This window comes from Ciconia boyciana, chromosome 2 (assembly GCF_034638445.1).
Source record: "Ciconia boyciana chromosome 2, ASM3463844v1, whole genome shotgun sequence".
NCBI classification, from domain to species: Eukaryota; Metazoa; Chordata; class Aves; order Ciconiiformes; family Ciconiidae; genus Ciconia; species Ciconia boyciana.
Genome location: NC_132935.1, coordinates 55272725 through 55288494, shown reverse-complemented (window position 1 = coordinate 55288494; position 15770 = coordinate 55272725). Strand labels below are relative to the sequence as shown.

Below are 15770 nucleotides of genomic sequence, written 5' to 3'. Positions count from 1 at the left end.
CTTCCTAGAAGTCCGTGCTTCCACACCATCTGTAGGTCTTGGTTTGCATCCAACACGTTATTTAACAGCTGGTGGCTTTGAGGCGTCAGGGCCGACTGCTAGTGTGTGCACTAGAGTTTTGGGGGGGACATGTTGGTCTGCATTTTCGGAGCTGGCGGTTTCTCCCGGTTGATGGTCTGGCGTGCTGTCCGCTGCGTAGGGCTGGGAGGATGCTTTTGGAGTGACAGTGTAACCTGGAGCAGGGGTGTCAAGGGCTAGCTGCTGGTGCCAAATGAACAGTATTTTTGTAATCTGTAGCAGGTAATTAAAGCACTAGGGAGCACGGGGATCCCAGAAGAGTTTAAGTATAGAAAGCTGGCTGTCTGATGCCACAGGTTTGGTTGTTTAGACTCACAAGATTTTAATTTGTTTGGGGAGCCAGTGGTTTCCTGATGTGGTGCTCCAAACTGGAAAGTCTATTACTTGATATTGCAGGGTGTGTTTTATGTTCAAAACTGACGTGAATGCCCAGGAGATTAAAATCTAAATACGAAGTGAATAATCCATTTCAGAAAAACAAAAGCTATTACGACTAAACACGCTGTGGTGCCTCATCATGTAGCCTTACTGCATCAGCCTGTTTAATTCCTTAAAAAGTTGAAAAACAGGATGTAAAATTAGTGTGATATTTGGGGGGGGGGAGGAGAGGAAGATGAAGTAGGAGCACTTTCAGCCCCAGGCCTCAGCACGATCGCTCTCCTCGCACAGAGCCGCTTTTATTTAACTAGGACCCAGTATGGATTCAGGGGTGGTTCCTTGGGTTTTTTTGCTGCCTGTGACTTGTTCCTTCCTTTTGTGTCTGCCTGAGTTTGAAGTTTTCCCAATTATTTTAATCCAGCGTTCAAGAAAACCTGCAGCTCCCTAGTGATGGAGAGCACTGGTCGGGGATGCCATGGGGGAAGCCAAGCACACTGTCTTGCATGACCCATGTCGGACGGCTGCCTCCAAGAATAAATGATTGATGACTCCCTTGAAATTTTTTTTAAAAGGGTCAGTTCTGGGCAGGTTTATGGAAAACACTGTGGCCTGCTGAAGCTCAGCATGCTTCAGGGCAGCAGCACATGTGGACCCAGGCTGGGGCTGGGGCTGGGAGCAGAGCTCTGGGCTGCAGTGCTAACGTGTGTCTTGCTGGGACGGAGCAGCAGCGAAGGATGGAAATGGCAGCGGCTGGCTGGAAGAGGCATTAGCCAGCTGACTGTGAAATCTCTGTCTTCTCTGCCCCAAATGCTTCCTTTTTTCCATCTCTGAATCACAGTGGATTGGAGAAAAGGCTACAAAAATGTAAAGAATAATCCCCCCAAAACCATAAAAATGGGGGAAAAGTATCCATTCACTGCAAAAGCAAAAAAAAAATTGTAATACTACATTGCTTTTGCAATAGGCTGGGGAGGGTTTAATTAATCAGCAAGCAGTCCTTTGTGACTTTGTCAAGCACCACTCAGTAAAATAAAGCAAAAAAAAAAAAAAACACCCTGGTTTCTTTGCTGAATTCTAGTTAGTAAGATGCCAGGAAATCACAAAATGTCATGTTGATATTTTAAATTATAGTTCATCATTTTTTGTTTTACTTTGTAGGCTTTTACATCACCTGAGCTGGAAAGAGAAATGTCTGGTGGGAGGGAGCAGGAAGCCATTGGAGGAGATGGGCTTGATGGTCTGATCCATACCTTGCCTATCTGATTCCCTTGTTTCTGTGGGGTTAGGCAGGTCACCAGCTTGGGAGCACTGGAGCACAGTCTATTTAGGTAGGGTATGAAACAGAAAATATTGTTCACAGGTGTTACAGTATTTTGGCCTGAGGGTAGTGTGATAATGCAGCACACCTGCCATGTGTCAGCAACTCATGCAACTCTTTTTTTTTTAAATTTTTTTTAATTGATTCTATCTTCTGCTCAATATCAGAGAATATGAACTCTAACGATCTGATGCCTGAAGCATGCTCAGTCTCTGTAGCATTAAATACAACTTTTAAATAGTGAATGATGCACAAGGGGCCCCATGTGAACGTTTGGCTCCAGAGCAATTCAGAAAGGTCAAAACCTCATGTAAATGTAGCCCAAGTAATCAAAGTCACTTGTCTGCAGAAAATCAGGGTGTGCCACTGAGGGCTCTTTCCTCCCTTTTTAGTTGCTGAATGAAATAGTTATCAATCAGTTGTAATCACAGCACAGCACTACGGGCAGTTTTGCTGTGTTTTCTTTTGCCTGGATTTATTTTATTTTTTTTTAACTGAAATGAGGAAAGGGTGAAGTTGAGGGTGTTTCTATGCAATTCTCTCATGACCAGCATCTGTGGCATGCTGCTGTAGTCTCCATTACTGGTTCCTTCATTTTCTTCTCCTCCTCCTCACATCTGCCTGCCCTCTGTAATTCCCTTTTGTTTCTTGGCATACTTATTTATTGAGTTATTCGTGTGTTATCTCTGCACCCCCTTACCTTCCTGCAATCACTGTATTTGTGCGGATTAAAGCTTTTCAGTGAGCAGATGCTTTGCTGAAGTCGGTTATAAGCAGTTTCTTGTGTTTCTCAGGAGCCCTCCTTTTACCTTTTTGTCTTTGGTTTTGGTTTTTGTGTGTGTGTGTGTGTTTTGGGGTTTTTGTTTTGTGTATGTGTTTTGTGGTTTTTGTTGTTTTTTTTTTAAATGAATGAAATAGCTGTCAGGCTTGGATTTAATCGCTGTGCACTTCTATAGTTACACCCAGCACTCCCAGGCATGTGTGCGTTTGCCAGCTTGTGTGTGCGGTTTCTTTTAGACGGGATCTGCCTGCAGGAACCGTGGCGTAAGCGGTGGGCAGTGGCTGCGATCCTGCTTTTGGAGATGAATCCTGGCGCCGGGGGATGAAGGGGGCAGAGCCAGCCCCCACTCTGGGTGCAGGAAAGGTGCAGTGGCAGCTGCACCCTGTGCCTGGAGCCCTGTACAGAGAGTTTGGTGGGAGAATGCAGTTCCCTTCTTCCTCCGGTAAATCCATGTCTGCCCGTGGGGAAAACTGCTTGGATCAGCAGGGCGGGAAAAAACCAGCCCAAACGGGTTATGTTGGCCTGATTTTTCTTGTCCTGTTCAGAAATTAGGGTAGCCTTGGGGTGCTCTAGGGGATACAACTTCCAAAAGGTGATCTGGTGCCTTCAGGGAACCTGGTCAGTCATACTCTTCATAAACCTTGTGTGCAGGAGGGGCAACAGAAATTGCAGTGATTCTGGGGTTTATTGCTGTGAGAAGCCACCCATCAAGAGAGCAGAACAGACCCAGGTAATTTCACTGAATCATAGAAATGAAAGGTAAACAGGAAATAAAAATGTTATCCTATGCATCCAGATGCTCTGAAGCAGAAGCAAATATATGCATTTTGTGAATTCAGAGTTGCCAACCGAAGTGGAAGGGGTAGCAAAATCAACAAAATTTTAATTGCTTATGCTTTATAAAGTTGCAAACAGGAATTTTGCTGCTGTTGTTGCATCTGTATGTCTCCAGTGATGACTCCACACAGCTATAGATAACCTCTTCTTGACTGTCGTTATAGTTGATATACCATCTACTCTAAATCCCACTTGATGCCGATCAAGTTCTTGCTCCACTGTTAGCAAATGCTTGATTACTTTCTGTCTGCAAGAAGCTTGTATGTATCGCAAGGCTCCTACCAGCTCCCCTCTCTCTATTCCCTTTCCCAGGGTAAACAAATTCAGCTCCTTAAACCTTTTTCTACTGGTCACGTTGTCTAAACCTATTATCGTTCTTCCTACTCTCTTCTTGACACTCTTTAATGCATATTTTTCAAAAAAGATGAATCCCAAACTGAAATACAATATGCTGTATACTTCTCCCTGGTGTTGCAGAAGGCAGAAAAGCTCCAGCATCATGTCCCATACTGAAATTCATCTTGCTTAATGCATTACTTCAGACCCTCATGCTGCTTCATTCCTGCTGCCTAACCCATAGCTTCCCCATCACTTTGCACTTCTGAGGTCCCCACTCCTGTTGCTGTTACCCTTACGAGAATGTAGTCAGATTCAGCCTATATATGGTTTTCTGTCGGACTGCTTTTCTCTCCTTTGAGCCTGGTGAGGATGCCAGCAGTGTGCCCCAGCCTCCCTGGTGCGATGCTGAGCACGGTTCGGGCACTCTCCCTTCCTTCACTGATGCTCAAAGGGCTGTGATTCCTCAAATCGATAAGTTCTCACAGGCTGTCATCGTGCTACTGATAACTATTCGTAGTCTAGGGTTTGGGTTTTTTTAATCACTTGTGCACCTTTTTTTTTTTCTTTTTTCCTTTTTTTTTTCTTTTAATCATTTAAACTATTTCTGTGGTTCACTCATGAAAAAGTCATGCGGGGCTGTTTTAAAAGCCTTTCTAAAGATAGGCTCTGTCGTCTGTACCACTTTCTTTTTATCAGCTGGGACAGATGCCCTGTCAGAGAGAGTGAGAGAGACATTACACTAGTTTGACATGACTTTTTGATACATGCATGTTGACTGTTTGTGTTTTGTTTTTGTTTTGTTTTTTTCTCTGATCTCATTATTTTTACAGGATTAGAAATCCTTTAGCAGTGTGCTCCAGTAACTTCTCCGGTATTAAAAGTACACTGTAATTTCCGTCCCCACTTTCCTTTGGAAGATCGGGTGCTGTGTTGGGTCTTTTCATTTCTTTTAGACCTTACCTGGCCTCTCTGGCATCTGCAAGGCGGTGGTTAATGGTTTAGAGATGGTTGCTGGTAGTTCCCCAAGCACTGTAGGGATGTTTCCAGTGGTTCCTGCTGACTTGAAACCACCTGGCTTACTCAGGTGTTTGGGCTGTTCTTCCCTTACTCCATCCAGCCTGTGCTTGCACATCCTGCACGTCAGGTGAAAGATGCCCTGAGTATCTGGTCCCAGCTAGCTGCTGTGAAGTGAGGTACTGAATAATTCAGCCTTTCCTGTGTTCAGTAACAGGCCTGGTTTGCCTTCTAATGTATTTAGAGACTCTCTTCTTGTTTGTCGTCTCTCTTGCTGATTGTAACTCACTTTGCATGTTAGTCTTCATTTCTCCTTTTATGTTGATGTTGGTCTTTTATGTTCATCCCTGAGTCACGTGTCCTTGGTTCTGCTTTGGTGTACAATCCCTTTTTGATATATTACCCCCCGCCCCCTCTGTCATTTAAAAGCTCCTGATGCTTCCCGTCCCCACCCTTGCTAGGTGGAGGATAATCTCTCCAGAAACACTCAGCTGCGTTTTCATTCCGTGGTGTGCCAGAGAGGTGCACCCGTGCCTGGGGCGGGGGAGGTTTGGGTCCTTCTGGGTAATTCAAGTCTGCCGTTGCCTTTTTGTCCCCTCTGCGTGTCCAGAGAAGGGCAACGAAGCTGGTGAAGGGTCTGGAGCACAAGTCTGATGAGGAGCGGCTGAGGGAACTGGGGTTGTTTAGCCTGGAGAAAAGGAGGCTGAGGGGAGACCTTATCGCTCTCTACAACTACCTGAAAGGAGGTTGTAGAGAGGTGGGGGTCGGTCTCTTCTCCCAGGTAACAAGTGATAGGACAACAGGAAATGTCCTCAAGTTGTGCCAGGGGAGGTTTAGACTGGATATTAGGAAATTTTACTTCACTGAAAGGGTGGTCAAGCATTGGAACAGGCTGCCCAGGGAAGTGGTTGAGTCGCCATCCCTGGACGTATTTAAAAGACATTTGGATGAGGTGCTTAGGGACATGGCTTAGCGGTGGACTTGGTAGTGTTAGGTTTACGGTTGGACTCGATGATCTTAAAGGTCTTTTCCAACCTATACGATTCTGTGATTCTGTGAAGGGTGTGTCTGTTGGTTTTAAGGTGTCTCCTCCATCTCCTCCAGATTACACGACTCCTTCCTCAGACGTTGCCTCTGTTTTTCCTTCTTTCATCTTCATGAAGAAACTTTAAAAAAACCCCTGTATCATATACCTTCCTCGAAGGCCAAACAAATATTTTAACTCATGCTATGTGTCACAACACCTCCAACCAGCCTTTTCTAATTTTTGCTTATTAACACCTCCCTGTCCTCCCTGAAGTCTCTCTCTTGCGCCTGTGCTTGGGTCCATGGGTTGTGCCACCAAATCTGTCAAGTCATTTAACCCGCAGCGTGCTGTGCTGGCACAATTGCAGCTCATCCTGATGCTTAGCACCTCTCTCCATTGGTTTTCCTCTTGTCTCTCTTGTTGTTACTTTTTTGACTTTCTTTTTGTGCCTTTTTCCATGTGCTGGCTCTAATGTCTGTCTTTGTTGTATGTGTATGTTTAAGGTGCAGTGCTAAACTCTCAGTATAGCCAGTGTGTTTGTAAGTTAAGGTATAAGGGTTGCACTTACTGGGCTGGAGCCTCACAGCCGTGTTAGACGGGGTGCCCACTGATGCCTGAAGGAGGGATGCTACTTCCCCCTCCCCATGCTGGGGAGGTTCATCCCTCCCAGCTGAGCTGCCTGCCCCCAGAATTACACTGGTGCTGGCACGAGAGAGGTAACAGGAGTGTGCAGTTGAGGGGGGCATCCAGTTGCCCTTTTTGTGGTCATTCCCCACCCACATCTGTTCAGGCTGTGGCTCTGCAGTCGCTTTGGCTTATCGGCATCTGCTGGAGAAACCGTGATGCTGGGGAGATGCCTCCTCTGTAAGGCCTCCAGTTGCTGCTGGCGCCGGAGGATGGCGATGCGTAAAGAAAGAGTCGGTCTTAACTCCTGGCGAAGTGCAGCAGAGGTCCTGCCTTTCACCTCTCCCAGGAACCCCGCACCAGGCTTTTGTGGCTTAGGTGCCTCCTGCATGTGAGAGCAAAACTCACCCAAATTAAAGAGGATCAACAAAAAATGGTCGTTTACCTAATAAGGAACCCAACTGGAACGAAGTGAGCTGAGACTTCAAGCAGTCTGATGAAAACAGTTTATATTTCAAGCTTAGAAGTCGGCGTTCTGGCGTGTATTCTTTTCTTGAAACATATATTGACATTTCTGTTACTGCTTATAGCAGCAATATTGTTCTCCATATGCTCTTCTCATCAGCATCTCATCGTTATTGGATAAATATGTCTCTCGTTATGTGGAACATTATTTTTGAAGTATGGAATCATTATTTTGTTACATAACTTTCAAATTTGGACCTTTGCAATGATTTATAAAAATCTTCAGAAATTATTGTAATTAAAGAAGAACTTTCCACAAAGAGAATTAATTAGATCAAAGAAGCATTTAAATGTAAATCATTAATCTGTGCATTACAGGAAATAGTTAGTGGCTATGTATAGTTCATTTAATTATACTTGGTTCAATTTTGTTTTGTCATTACATCACAATTTATTCGGAATTAATTTGCAATTTCTTCTGTAATGTGATTTCCGTTTGCTTAATATAGCAGATATTTTCACTAACATGTATTTATATATAAATAAAGGTTTATTAATGACTGCTGGGTTAATTAAACTGTGGACTTTGTTGTCAATTAGCTGTGAATTTTGTTGCTCAGTAGATGCAACCCAGAAGGTCTGTGCTCTGAGAATGGGAGGCAAGGAGTCAAATAACTTGTTGAATGTATGAATATATACAGTAGATGGTGACTGTCACTTGCTGGAGGGGACCAGGTGACATAGCCTGGGCTTTGCTTGCTCAGAGAATTATAAATAGAGGACAACATGATTTTCATTCCCGTATGGAGAAAAGGAAATTATGTGCTTTAAGTCCATAGCAAGTAATTGGCAATGGAAATGGTAATCTCCCAAGCTGCAATATGTTGGTAGCTGTAGGTAACAAGGGCTAGGTGTGTTGGAAGGTTTTAGGCTGTAGGCTTTGCGCAAGTGGTTTGCAGGTTTTGCAATCCATATGTAATGTCTTCACTTTGTATCGTGTAAGGGCATGAAAAGATTTATTTTCTGTGATTTGATCTAATAAAAATTATTTTTAAATGCCATGTAGTTTTTTTAAGTTGTGCTTTAATACCTTCATAGTATATTAGTGTTTATTTTCCCTTAATTATTCTTCTGCAGCACTCTCAAACACTTATATTTTAAACCTTTACACTGCTGAAAGTACATACATTTTTAACTTAAATTTTAAGTAGTAGATTAAAATAAGCTAGTTCTTGGCACCTTTTTTTCCCTTTAATCAAAAGACTTGATCTTCATTCTGATTGAATTCTGTAGCCAAATTGACTTTAGCCTTAGACTATCCAGTATTAGCAGCATCTGTGTTAAGTTTGGACTCAGCTAATCTTTTGGAATCTTCGAATATTGGGTTGTAAGCCAAAACTTAGCTATCCAAGAGCACATCTGGCTTGCATAGTATTACCTCATTTGTATAAGGTAGTGCTCTTAGTTTCTTTTCATTAGTTTGTTTTCTGTTTGCTGGAAAGGGGAATTTGATACGAGGGTTGTGCTGGGAACAGAAAAAGTTTAAGGAACTGCAGTGATTTCTTTCTTCCTGTACTGAAATTCGCATTAGGAGTCATGATTTTGGTACATAGCCAGGTATAGTAAATAAACTAATAAAATAAGAATAAGAAGTTCTCAGCCAGTTATATGTGTTTGACAAATGCGTAGACACTGCTAGCTATTCTGTCAGGTTTGCTGCGTACAAACAAAAGTAGAGTAATATTTATGTTGTTAATTTTCTTAAGGTTACTGTTACTTCTTCCAATAAGTGAAACTACTGCTTCCTAGGAGGATTGTCGTGCCATTTATAAAAAATGAAATGCTGTCAAAGTTCTTTTGGGTAAGCAGCTGTTTGCTGAGGAACCATTGGTTTGCATTGAGAGAGGAATGTTGTTTTCTGTCTTGTAATTTAGGTATTTTCAACCTGCACTAGATGGAATGAGCTAAATCTTAACAATATAATCATCGGAGGAGTTTGTAAGAAATTGGATTCAAAATGTGTTTGCTTTGCTTCTGTTTATGTCTGTGAGATAACAGTGTGAAATCAATAGTATTTTGTTCTCACTATTTGTTATTAAACATATTAGTATGCGTAGGGAAATAAAGAAGACATTTGGAAATGGGTAACCTTGGGTTAATTAAATCCATCTGCTGTCTGACTAATGACAGGAATATTGTATCCAGGGAATCACTTATGCTAAAAGAGTTGATAACGCACAAAAAGTTTTCTAACAAAGGACTCTTAGAGCAAGCAAGGACTCTTGTAACTGGAGAGAAAACCAGTCCCAGAGAGTAACTCACAATATTGTAAGGCTCTGCTTCATGCGGGAGTGGCCCAGAAGAAGTTAAGAACCACATTTGTTGTTCCTTGAGATGCAAAATTATAACTGGCAAGAAAAGTAAAACTTGTTTTCATCTCCTGCTGCATGAAGTTGTGTTTTTATGGGGCTAATTTAAATGGCTGTGTTTCCATGCTCACGAACAGCCAGGATACAAATGTTTATTAAGAAAGAAGCTGTATATGGTGCAAAAATGAGCTTCCAGAGATGCAGGGATGGCAGCTGAAGGAAGACAGACTTTTGATTCGTATTGACTGGCAATCTGATCCTATATAGATTAAAGCCTCAAGATACTTGGAGTGATTGCTTCCAAACAGCAAGTATGATAGTTGCTTTCTATTTACACCACTCTAACTCATATCAAGAGGGGGAAAAAAAATACTTTGTACTACAACTTCCATGCATTACGCTTTGTATGGGTCATCTATGCTGTTTGGTGTTGTTTGATCAATGATTTTTGTAGCTGTAAGTTAGTTTTTTGTTACTTTCTAATTCATAGTTTCTGGAAAAGAAAATCAAATACGTAGTCTGATTTGTATTGAATAATTATCTAATTAATTTGCATTTCATGTCTTCATACACTTGTACAAAACATGGTTTGAGAGTGCGGGGAAAAACTCGTGAAGTTTGTCAAGAGCTGGGTGCTTTTAAAGCAAGGCAACCGTAATAGCATCAGATGAAGAATAGTTTATTCCATGTTGATCTGACAGATGGGCAAAACAAAACTCTGAGAGATTAACTTTGTTCTGCAATTTAATTTTTAAAGCGTACAAAGAAGAGTGGCTTAATAGAATTGAAAATGGAGGATGGGTTGGTTTGATCTACATCGGAGGAACTTGTTTAGGTTTCCTTCGTAGCGAGTCGGACGAAGTTGCACTAGTATGTGATTTATCTCAGCTTAAAGCAGGCATCTAAAATAGGTCAGATGAATTGCTCCCTGAAACGTCTGGGTTTCTCCTCTGCATTTGAAGTGACCATCTCAGATGTGGACATCTGAAGTTTGATTAGATGAATGCCTTTCTGACTGTCACATTTGAAAAGACATGAGTTAATTATTGCTTTTTGTAGATGCTAAAGACAATTTGTTAAACAATACATTTTAAAAGGTATTTTTGATATAACTGTGCCAGTTTGAGTGTAGAAATTTATGACGTATTCCTAAACAAGTGTATCACACATTAGTACTTTGAAAATGTGGCCTGAAGCATAAATCTGCCGTATATGCTTTCTAGTTCTGCTTCTCTCTCATGCTGTTTTGGCATGCAGGAGGTAGGAACGTGCACCCCCGACCTCCCACGCAGTGCTAACACTGAGCACAGGCTGAATGCTGGGCACTTGCTTGTTGTACAGAGACATGTATTCACTGGAGGACTTAGCCTTGAAAGTGCAGAACTCATAAATGAGCTTGAAGATAGTAATTGGCCTCATCTAAAACATTTTCTGTCAAGCAATGTAGCTTGTTAAACAGTTAAGTTTAAAAAAAGGAAGAAAAAGGCCTGTACTTTTTTTGTGATCTTTAATAAACCTGTTTCTACTAGTAAACATTGTAGTGTATGTTAAGAGTTGATAGTGACTTCCTAGCAGATGAATTAGCAGATGTATATTCTGTGGAACTGCTTATAATTACATAGTAGCTATGGTTACCAGGTTAAAGAAATCATGGCCTGATGATGAACAGAAATAGATTGCAGCAGACTGGTTTGTTTTTGAGTTGCTTAAAAGCAAAATGCTCAAGGATAAGACATGAGGACTATGGGCGTACGAGTAACAAACGTAAGAGCAGACTCTTATTTGCTGAACGGGCACAGAGTCTGCTTTTTCAAATTCTTATTTTGATACAAAATCACAGTATTTTTTAAAGTTGGGGTTTGCTTCTATATAGTTTGAGAATTGGGTGCCAACCACATATTTGTAATGAAACTATTTAATTGAAATAGTTCAGATTTTGAATAAATATTGCTAATATTTTCATATTGATTTGGTACTGGACAAAGTTAAGTTCAAACAGCCTTTTCACATTCAAGGAAAGTCATATTTACTTTATTTTAAATCTAACACTTAGAATGACTTAATGGTAGTATTTATCTTTTCTTCTGGATGCTCCAGCACTTAGAAAGAGATGACAGAAGTCTGGGTGAATTCAAGCAGGAAGGACAGAACTGTGCTTAAGGACAGTTGTACATTTGAACTGATGGTGGGCCCACTTCAGATGTTTCTAGTGTATATGTTGCCTGGAAGCATCAAAAGTACTTGAGGCCATTTCCAAAAGGGAGTGCAGGTGTTGAGGAGTTCAAGCCCCATTGCCTTAAATGTAAAGAACAAAAGATTTAATGTTTTCAAAAATTTCCACATGGTTTAGAAACCCAAACTGCAGTGAATTGTGTTGGATTTAGGGCCCTCCATCACACGAGCTTTTCTCACTGTATTACTCTCCTTTTATGAATTCAGAACTATATAGAACTGTATGTCTCTATGTAACTTCAACCTAATTCCTATAATGTCTGTATATTGTAATGCAGAATAAGATTTTATGGCAACGTGCTCTTCCTCAGAGTACAGATGCATTTCGACCTGGTCTTTTGCACTGCTGAAGCTTTCCTAGGGATCCTTGTTGGGCCAGTAATAGCCACTTTAGTTTTAAAGGGCGGGTATATTAAGACTAAAACTTTGCACCTGATGTTTCTCCATTTTGTAAGCCTAGCCTACAAATTCACGGCTACAAGATCGTACTCAGTAGGTCTGCTCACCTTGTTTTACAGAATAACCAACCATGACTACAGAATCGGGATCGGACTCCGAGTCCAAGGATAAAGAGCAGGATCAGCAGGAGAGCCCTGCGCAGCAAGGGGCGGCGGAGACCCAGCCGCAGGACCAGCAGCAGCAGCTGAGCGAAGAGCATCAAAACGCGCTCGAGCAGTTCTCGGCTGTGGCAGCCCACAGCACACCCGTGAAGAAGGAGCAGGTAAGGGAGCCCGTGCATGCATGCTCACTGCATGCAACTAGCTACGTGCCCACTTATTGCTCCTGGGAAATAATGAGCCTGGTGTGTTAGGAGCAGAAATATGTGTTCAGATACACATGGAAGGCTGTTTGGTGTGATGCTGTAGATCTTGACTGGTTGGTCTTTTGCATTTAAAAAATAATAGTTCTCATGCAGCATGTTTTGAAATTCCTGTCAGGTCTTTCTACCTTCAGTGCTTAAATATAAGGGCAGTCTTATTACCTAAGCAGGAAACATCTTCGATCTTGCATTTGCATTAGATAGCAAACAGTGCCAATTTTTAAGATGCTGAAAATGTTTTCAGAGTTCATTTCTTCTTTAACACCTGATGAAAACTGATTTCATGCTTGCTTGTCTGATGTGTGAGCCGTGAAGAATCTGTGGTCCCTTCTCATAGTTCTGAAATGACTGTATTATAATTACTTTAACTTTTCACGTAACAAGTTTCAGAAGAGCTATCGCATGCTTTTCCATTTGGTTCATTGTTGCACTTATTAAATTTGCGGAAGCTGCTTTCTTTTTCCCCATTAATAATTTCCAGTCAGTAGATTAACAGGCATTGTTCTTCATGGGTGAGCGACACACAATTAATGAGGTACCTGCAAATCACATCCCTTAGCTCCGTAAGGTTATGACCCGCATGTGATCACATTCAACTTTGAAGAGTGGAATAAGTCAGTCTAACTCCTCTTCTCCTTCACCCTTTAAAAAAATCAAGTGGTTTGAAGTGAGGTTCTGTTATTTTACCTAGTTGGGAGACAGTGCTGGTGAAGCAAGCAGATGTAAGGCACTACTTAAAATCAGCGTGAGTACTCCCATAGAAGCTGTTTGGGGCTGGCTGTGGTCTTGGGTTTTAAGCTTTTGTCCACAGAGCTACAGCCCAAACTTGCTGTTGGTGGGGAAAAAATGGGGGTGTAAGCAATTTCAAATACAAACAAAGTATTTTTATGTCTTCCTCGTTCATGGGTGCATTACCAAAATGCTTGGGACAACAGATGTTTCTGGGACCAAATTAAAAGAGGTGTCTTGTGTCTGACTTCTAATATCTCAAGAGGTAGACATAGCAGGACATGATTTCTGATGTTTATTGCTACTGAAGAGCAACCATTAGAAGAACTGCTTATTTTTTTTGATTGATAACCATTTTTAGCATTGATAAACCCTGATCAGCCTCACTCCACACCCACCAAATACTTCTCTGCTCTTGCTCCCACATCCACCGATTATGTGTTAGGACAATTTTGGTCTCTGAAATAGATCAGAAATTGCATGTAGTTAGTTTGGGGAAAAGAGGCAGGGCTGCTTCTCCAAAAGAGAAAGGTACTGCAAAAACTGGTCATTAATTTAAAATATAATTCTATCAGGCCTAGGCATAAGTATTATTAATTTTATTCTTCCAGACGTCTTCAGTAATCTTTCTGCCCCAAGTTTCTTTTCATCTTAAACAAAACAAACCCAGAAACCACCACAACAACAACAAAAAAACCCTTAGGCACCAAACCTGTCTATCTGTGTTTACGTAGGTGTGAGTCTGGAGACCTGAGATGCACTCATGTGCTGCGTGATCCCTTCCTTTCCCAAAGATCACCTGTGGGCAGGTGTCTGCAGAAGCCTTGATAGAAGAACTAGGTTAGCAAAGGGGTATGTGAGACCTTCCCATTGAGATTACCAGTTTGAATCCGAAAGTCCCTGTTGTAAACTGACTACCAAATCCAGCTGCAGTGATCTGCCCAGTGTATGTTGTAGTGGCTTAAGTCTCTGTATCACAGGAAAGAACCACTTAAACACGGCACTAAGAGACAGAGCTATTGGCAATGGTGTCATTAAAAAAGCCCAGAATTGAAGGAGTAATTGGTATCATTCTCTCTCTTACCATCTGTAATTGCAGTGAGGAAGTTGATGTTTTTTGCTATCGTTCATATGAGAGAACCTTGGGAAGAAAGATTTAAGTTACTGATCCATGACGGTGACTTTTTGTTGCCATTCTATACACATAAAAAAAAAGAACATTTTAATGAAGACAGAAAGGCTTCTTCATGTTGAGATTAGCAGTTGCTACAGAACTGAGCCCTTTCTATCAGGTATGATAATGCAATCGTACTATTGCGTACTACTGCCTTCCTCTCTCATTGAAAATGAGCAAGAAGGCATCGCATGGGTTGGGCACTGACATTTCTGAGCAACTATCATAAGTAGATAGGATTCATGCGTTGTGCAATAGGATTCATGCATTGTGCAAGCTTGGTAATATCACTTCATACCCCAGTGAGAAATTGTAGAGTGTCAAAGATCATTATTGCTGAATCCTGTGACTTCAAGGGCTTGCTTTGAGAGGGGGGTCCAGCTTCAGAAGGGGTTGAACATACTGTGTCGTAGTAAGGTACAGTAATACAGATAGAGATGAGACAGCTTATGTTCAAAAACCACAAACCAACTGAAGCAACTTGTGCTGCACTTGAATTGAGTCCGTGACACTGAAAATAATGCAGACATACAGCACAGTGGTATCTTGGGGAAGAATTTAGGAGGAAATGCAACTATGCTTGCGGAGTTCCAAATAATTCACTGAGTACATGGGTTTTTCACTGGCCACTTTTTTTTTTCCCAAGATACCAGGATGTCAAGTTTCTTTAGGAAGAAGAGGCTTAATACAGCCTGAAAGTACCTCAGTGCCTGAACACGTCAGCATAGTTTGGGGGATCTTCTCTAATAGTTCTTGGCATGTTTTGTTCTCCAGACAATTGAGAGAAAATCCTTTGTGTGATTTTAACCTAGGCACATTCCCTTGATCTTAATGTAGATGGGAACCTTAACAAACAAAATAACCTCAATACTATTTTTTTAAAAAAATATTTATAAATAAGCGAATATCTGCTGTAGTCTTGAGATACCACGTGTCTTCATGAAGGAGAATAATCACCAATCCATCAGGATTCACAGAAATTGTTTGCAGCCTAAAGATGGTTCTAAAATTTAAATGGCTGCTGGATGCCCTTGTTGTTGGCGGGCTTTTCTCTCAAGCAGCTTTCCTGTTTTCTTGAAAAAGATTAATCCCATGCATCTGTTTTTTTTGTTGGCTGTTTTTTGTTGGGGCAGGGTGTTAACTCTCACATCTAATGAGTCACTGGGTATGACAGTACACTTTTTTCCAGCCCTGGAATTACTTTTGCACCCACACATGTGCATGTGCACCTTCCCTGGCAGGTTTCTTTAACAAAATGTATGTAAATCATCAGAGAGCCCCTCTGCCCATCAGCAGCAGCGCAGCTCTTCACAGAGGCCCTAGCAGGAGACATCTTCAGTCTTGTTTTGCTCTCGGTGCAGTAGGTTGGACCACTTGCCAGCTGGCCACGATTGTGGTAGAGGGGTAGCTGTCCTCAGGCTTTGCTCTGAGCCTGGGGGGACTCTCCCCCTTCGTCACAGCCGCTATGAGCCTTAAATGCTCAGCGAACCGCTAATCCGCTGACATACACTGTGCCTTCATCTCGCGCCAGCCTTCAAGGTATGCGAGGACCTTGACGTCCAGACACAGAGCTGGTGTCCAAGTG

General features: G+C 41.8%; 1 protein-coding gene across 10 annotated transcripts in view; it reads left to right on the top strand.

Annotated features, from left to right (window-relative positions):
• The window catches only part of EPB41L3 (erythrocyte membrane protein band 4.1 like 3), a 98210-nt gene that overhangs the window by 18999 nt on the left and 63441 nt on the right, over positions 1-15770 (top strand). For all 10 annotated transcript variants that reach the window (XM_072852704.1, XM_072852701.1, XM_072852694.1 and 7 more), the window contains exon 2: positions 11981-12183. In XM_072852704.1, coding sequence (XP_072708805.1) covers positions 11992-12183 — 192 coding nt within the window. In that variant the 5' untranslated portion in view covers positions 11981-11991. The remainder of the gene's footprint in view (positions 1-11980; positions 12184-15770) is intronic.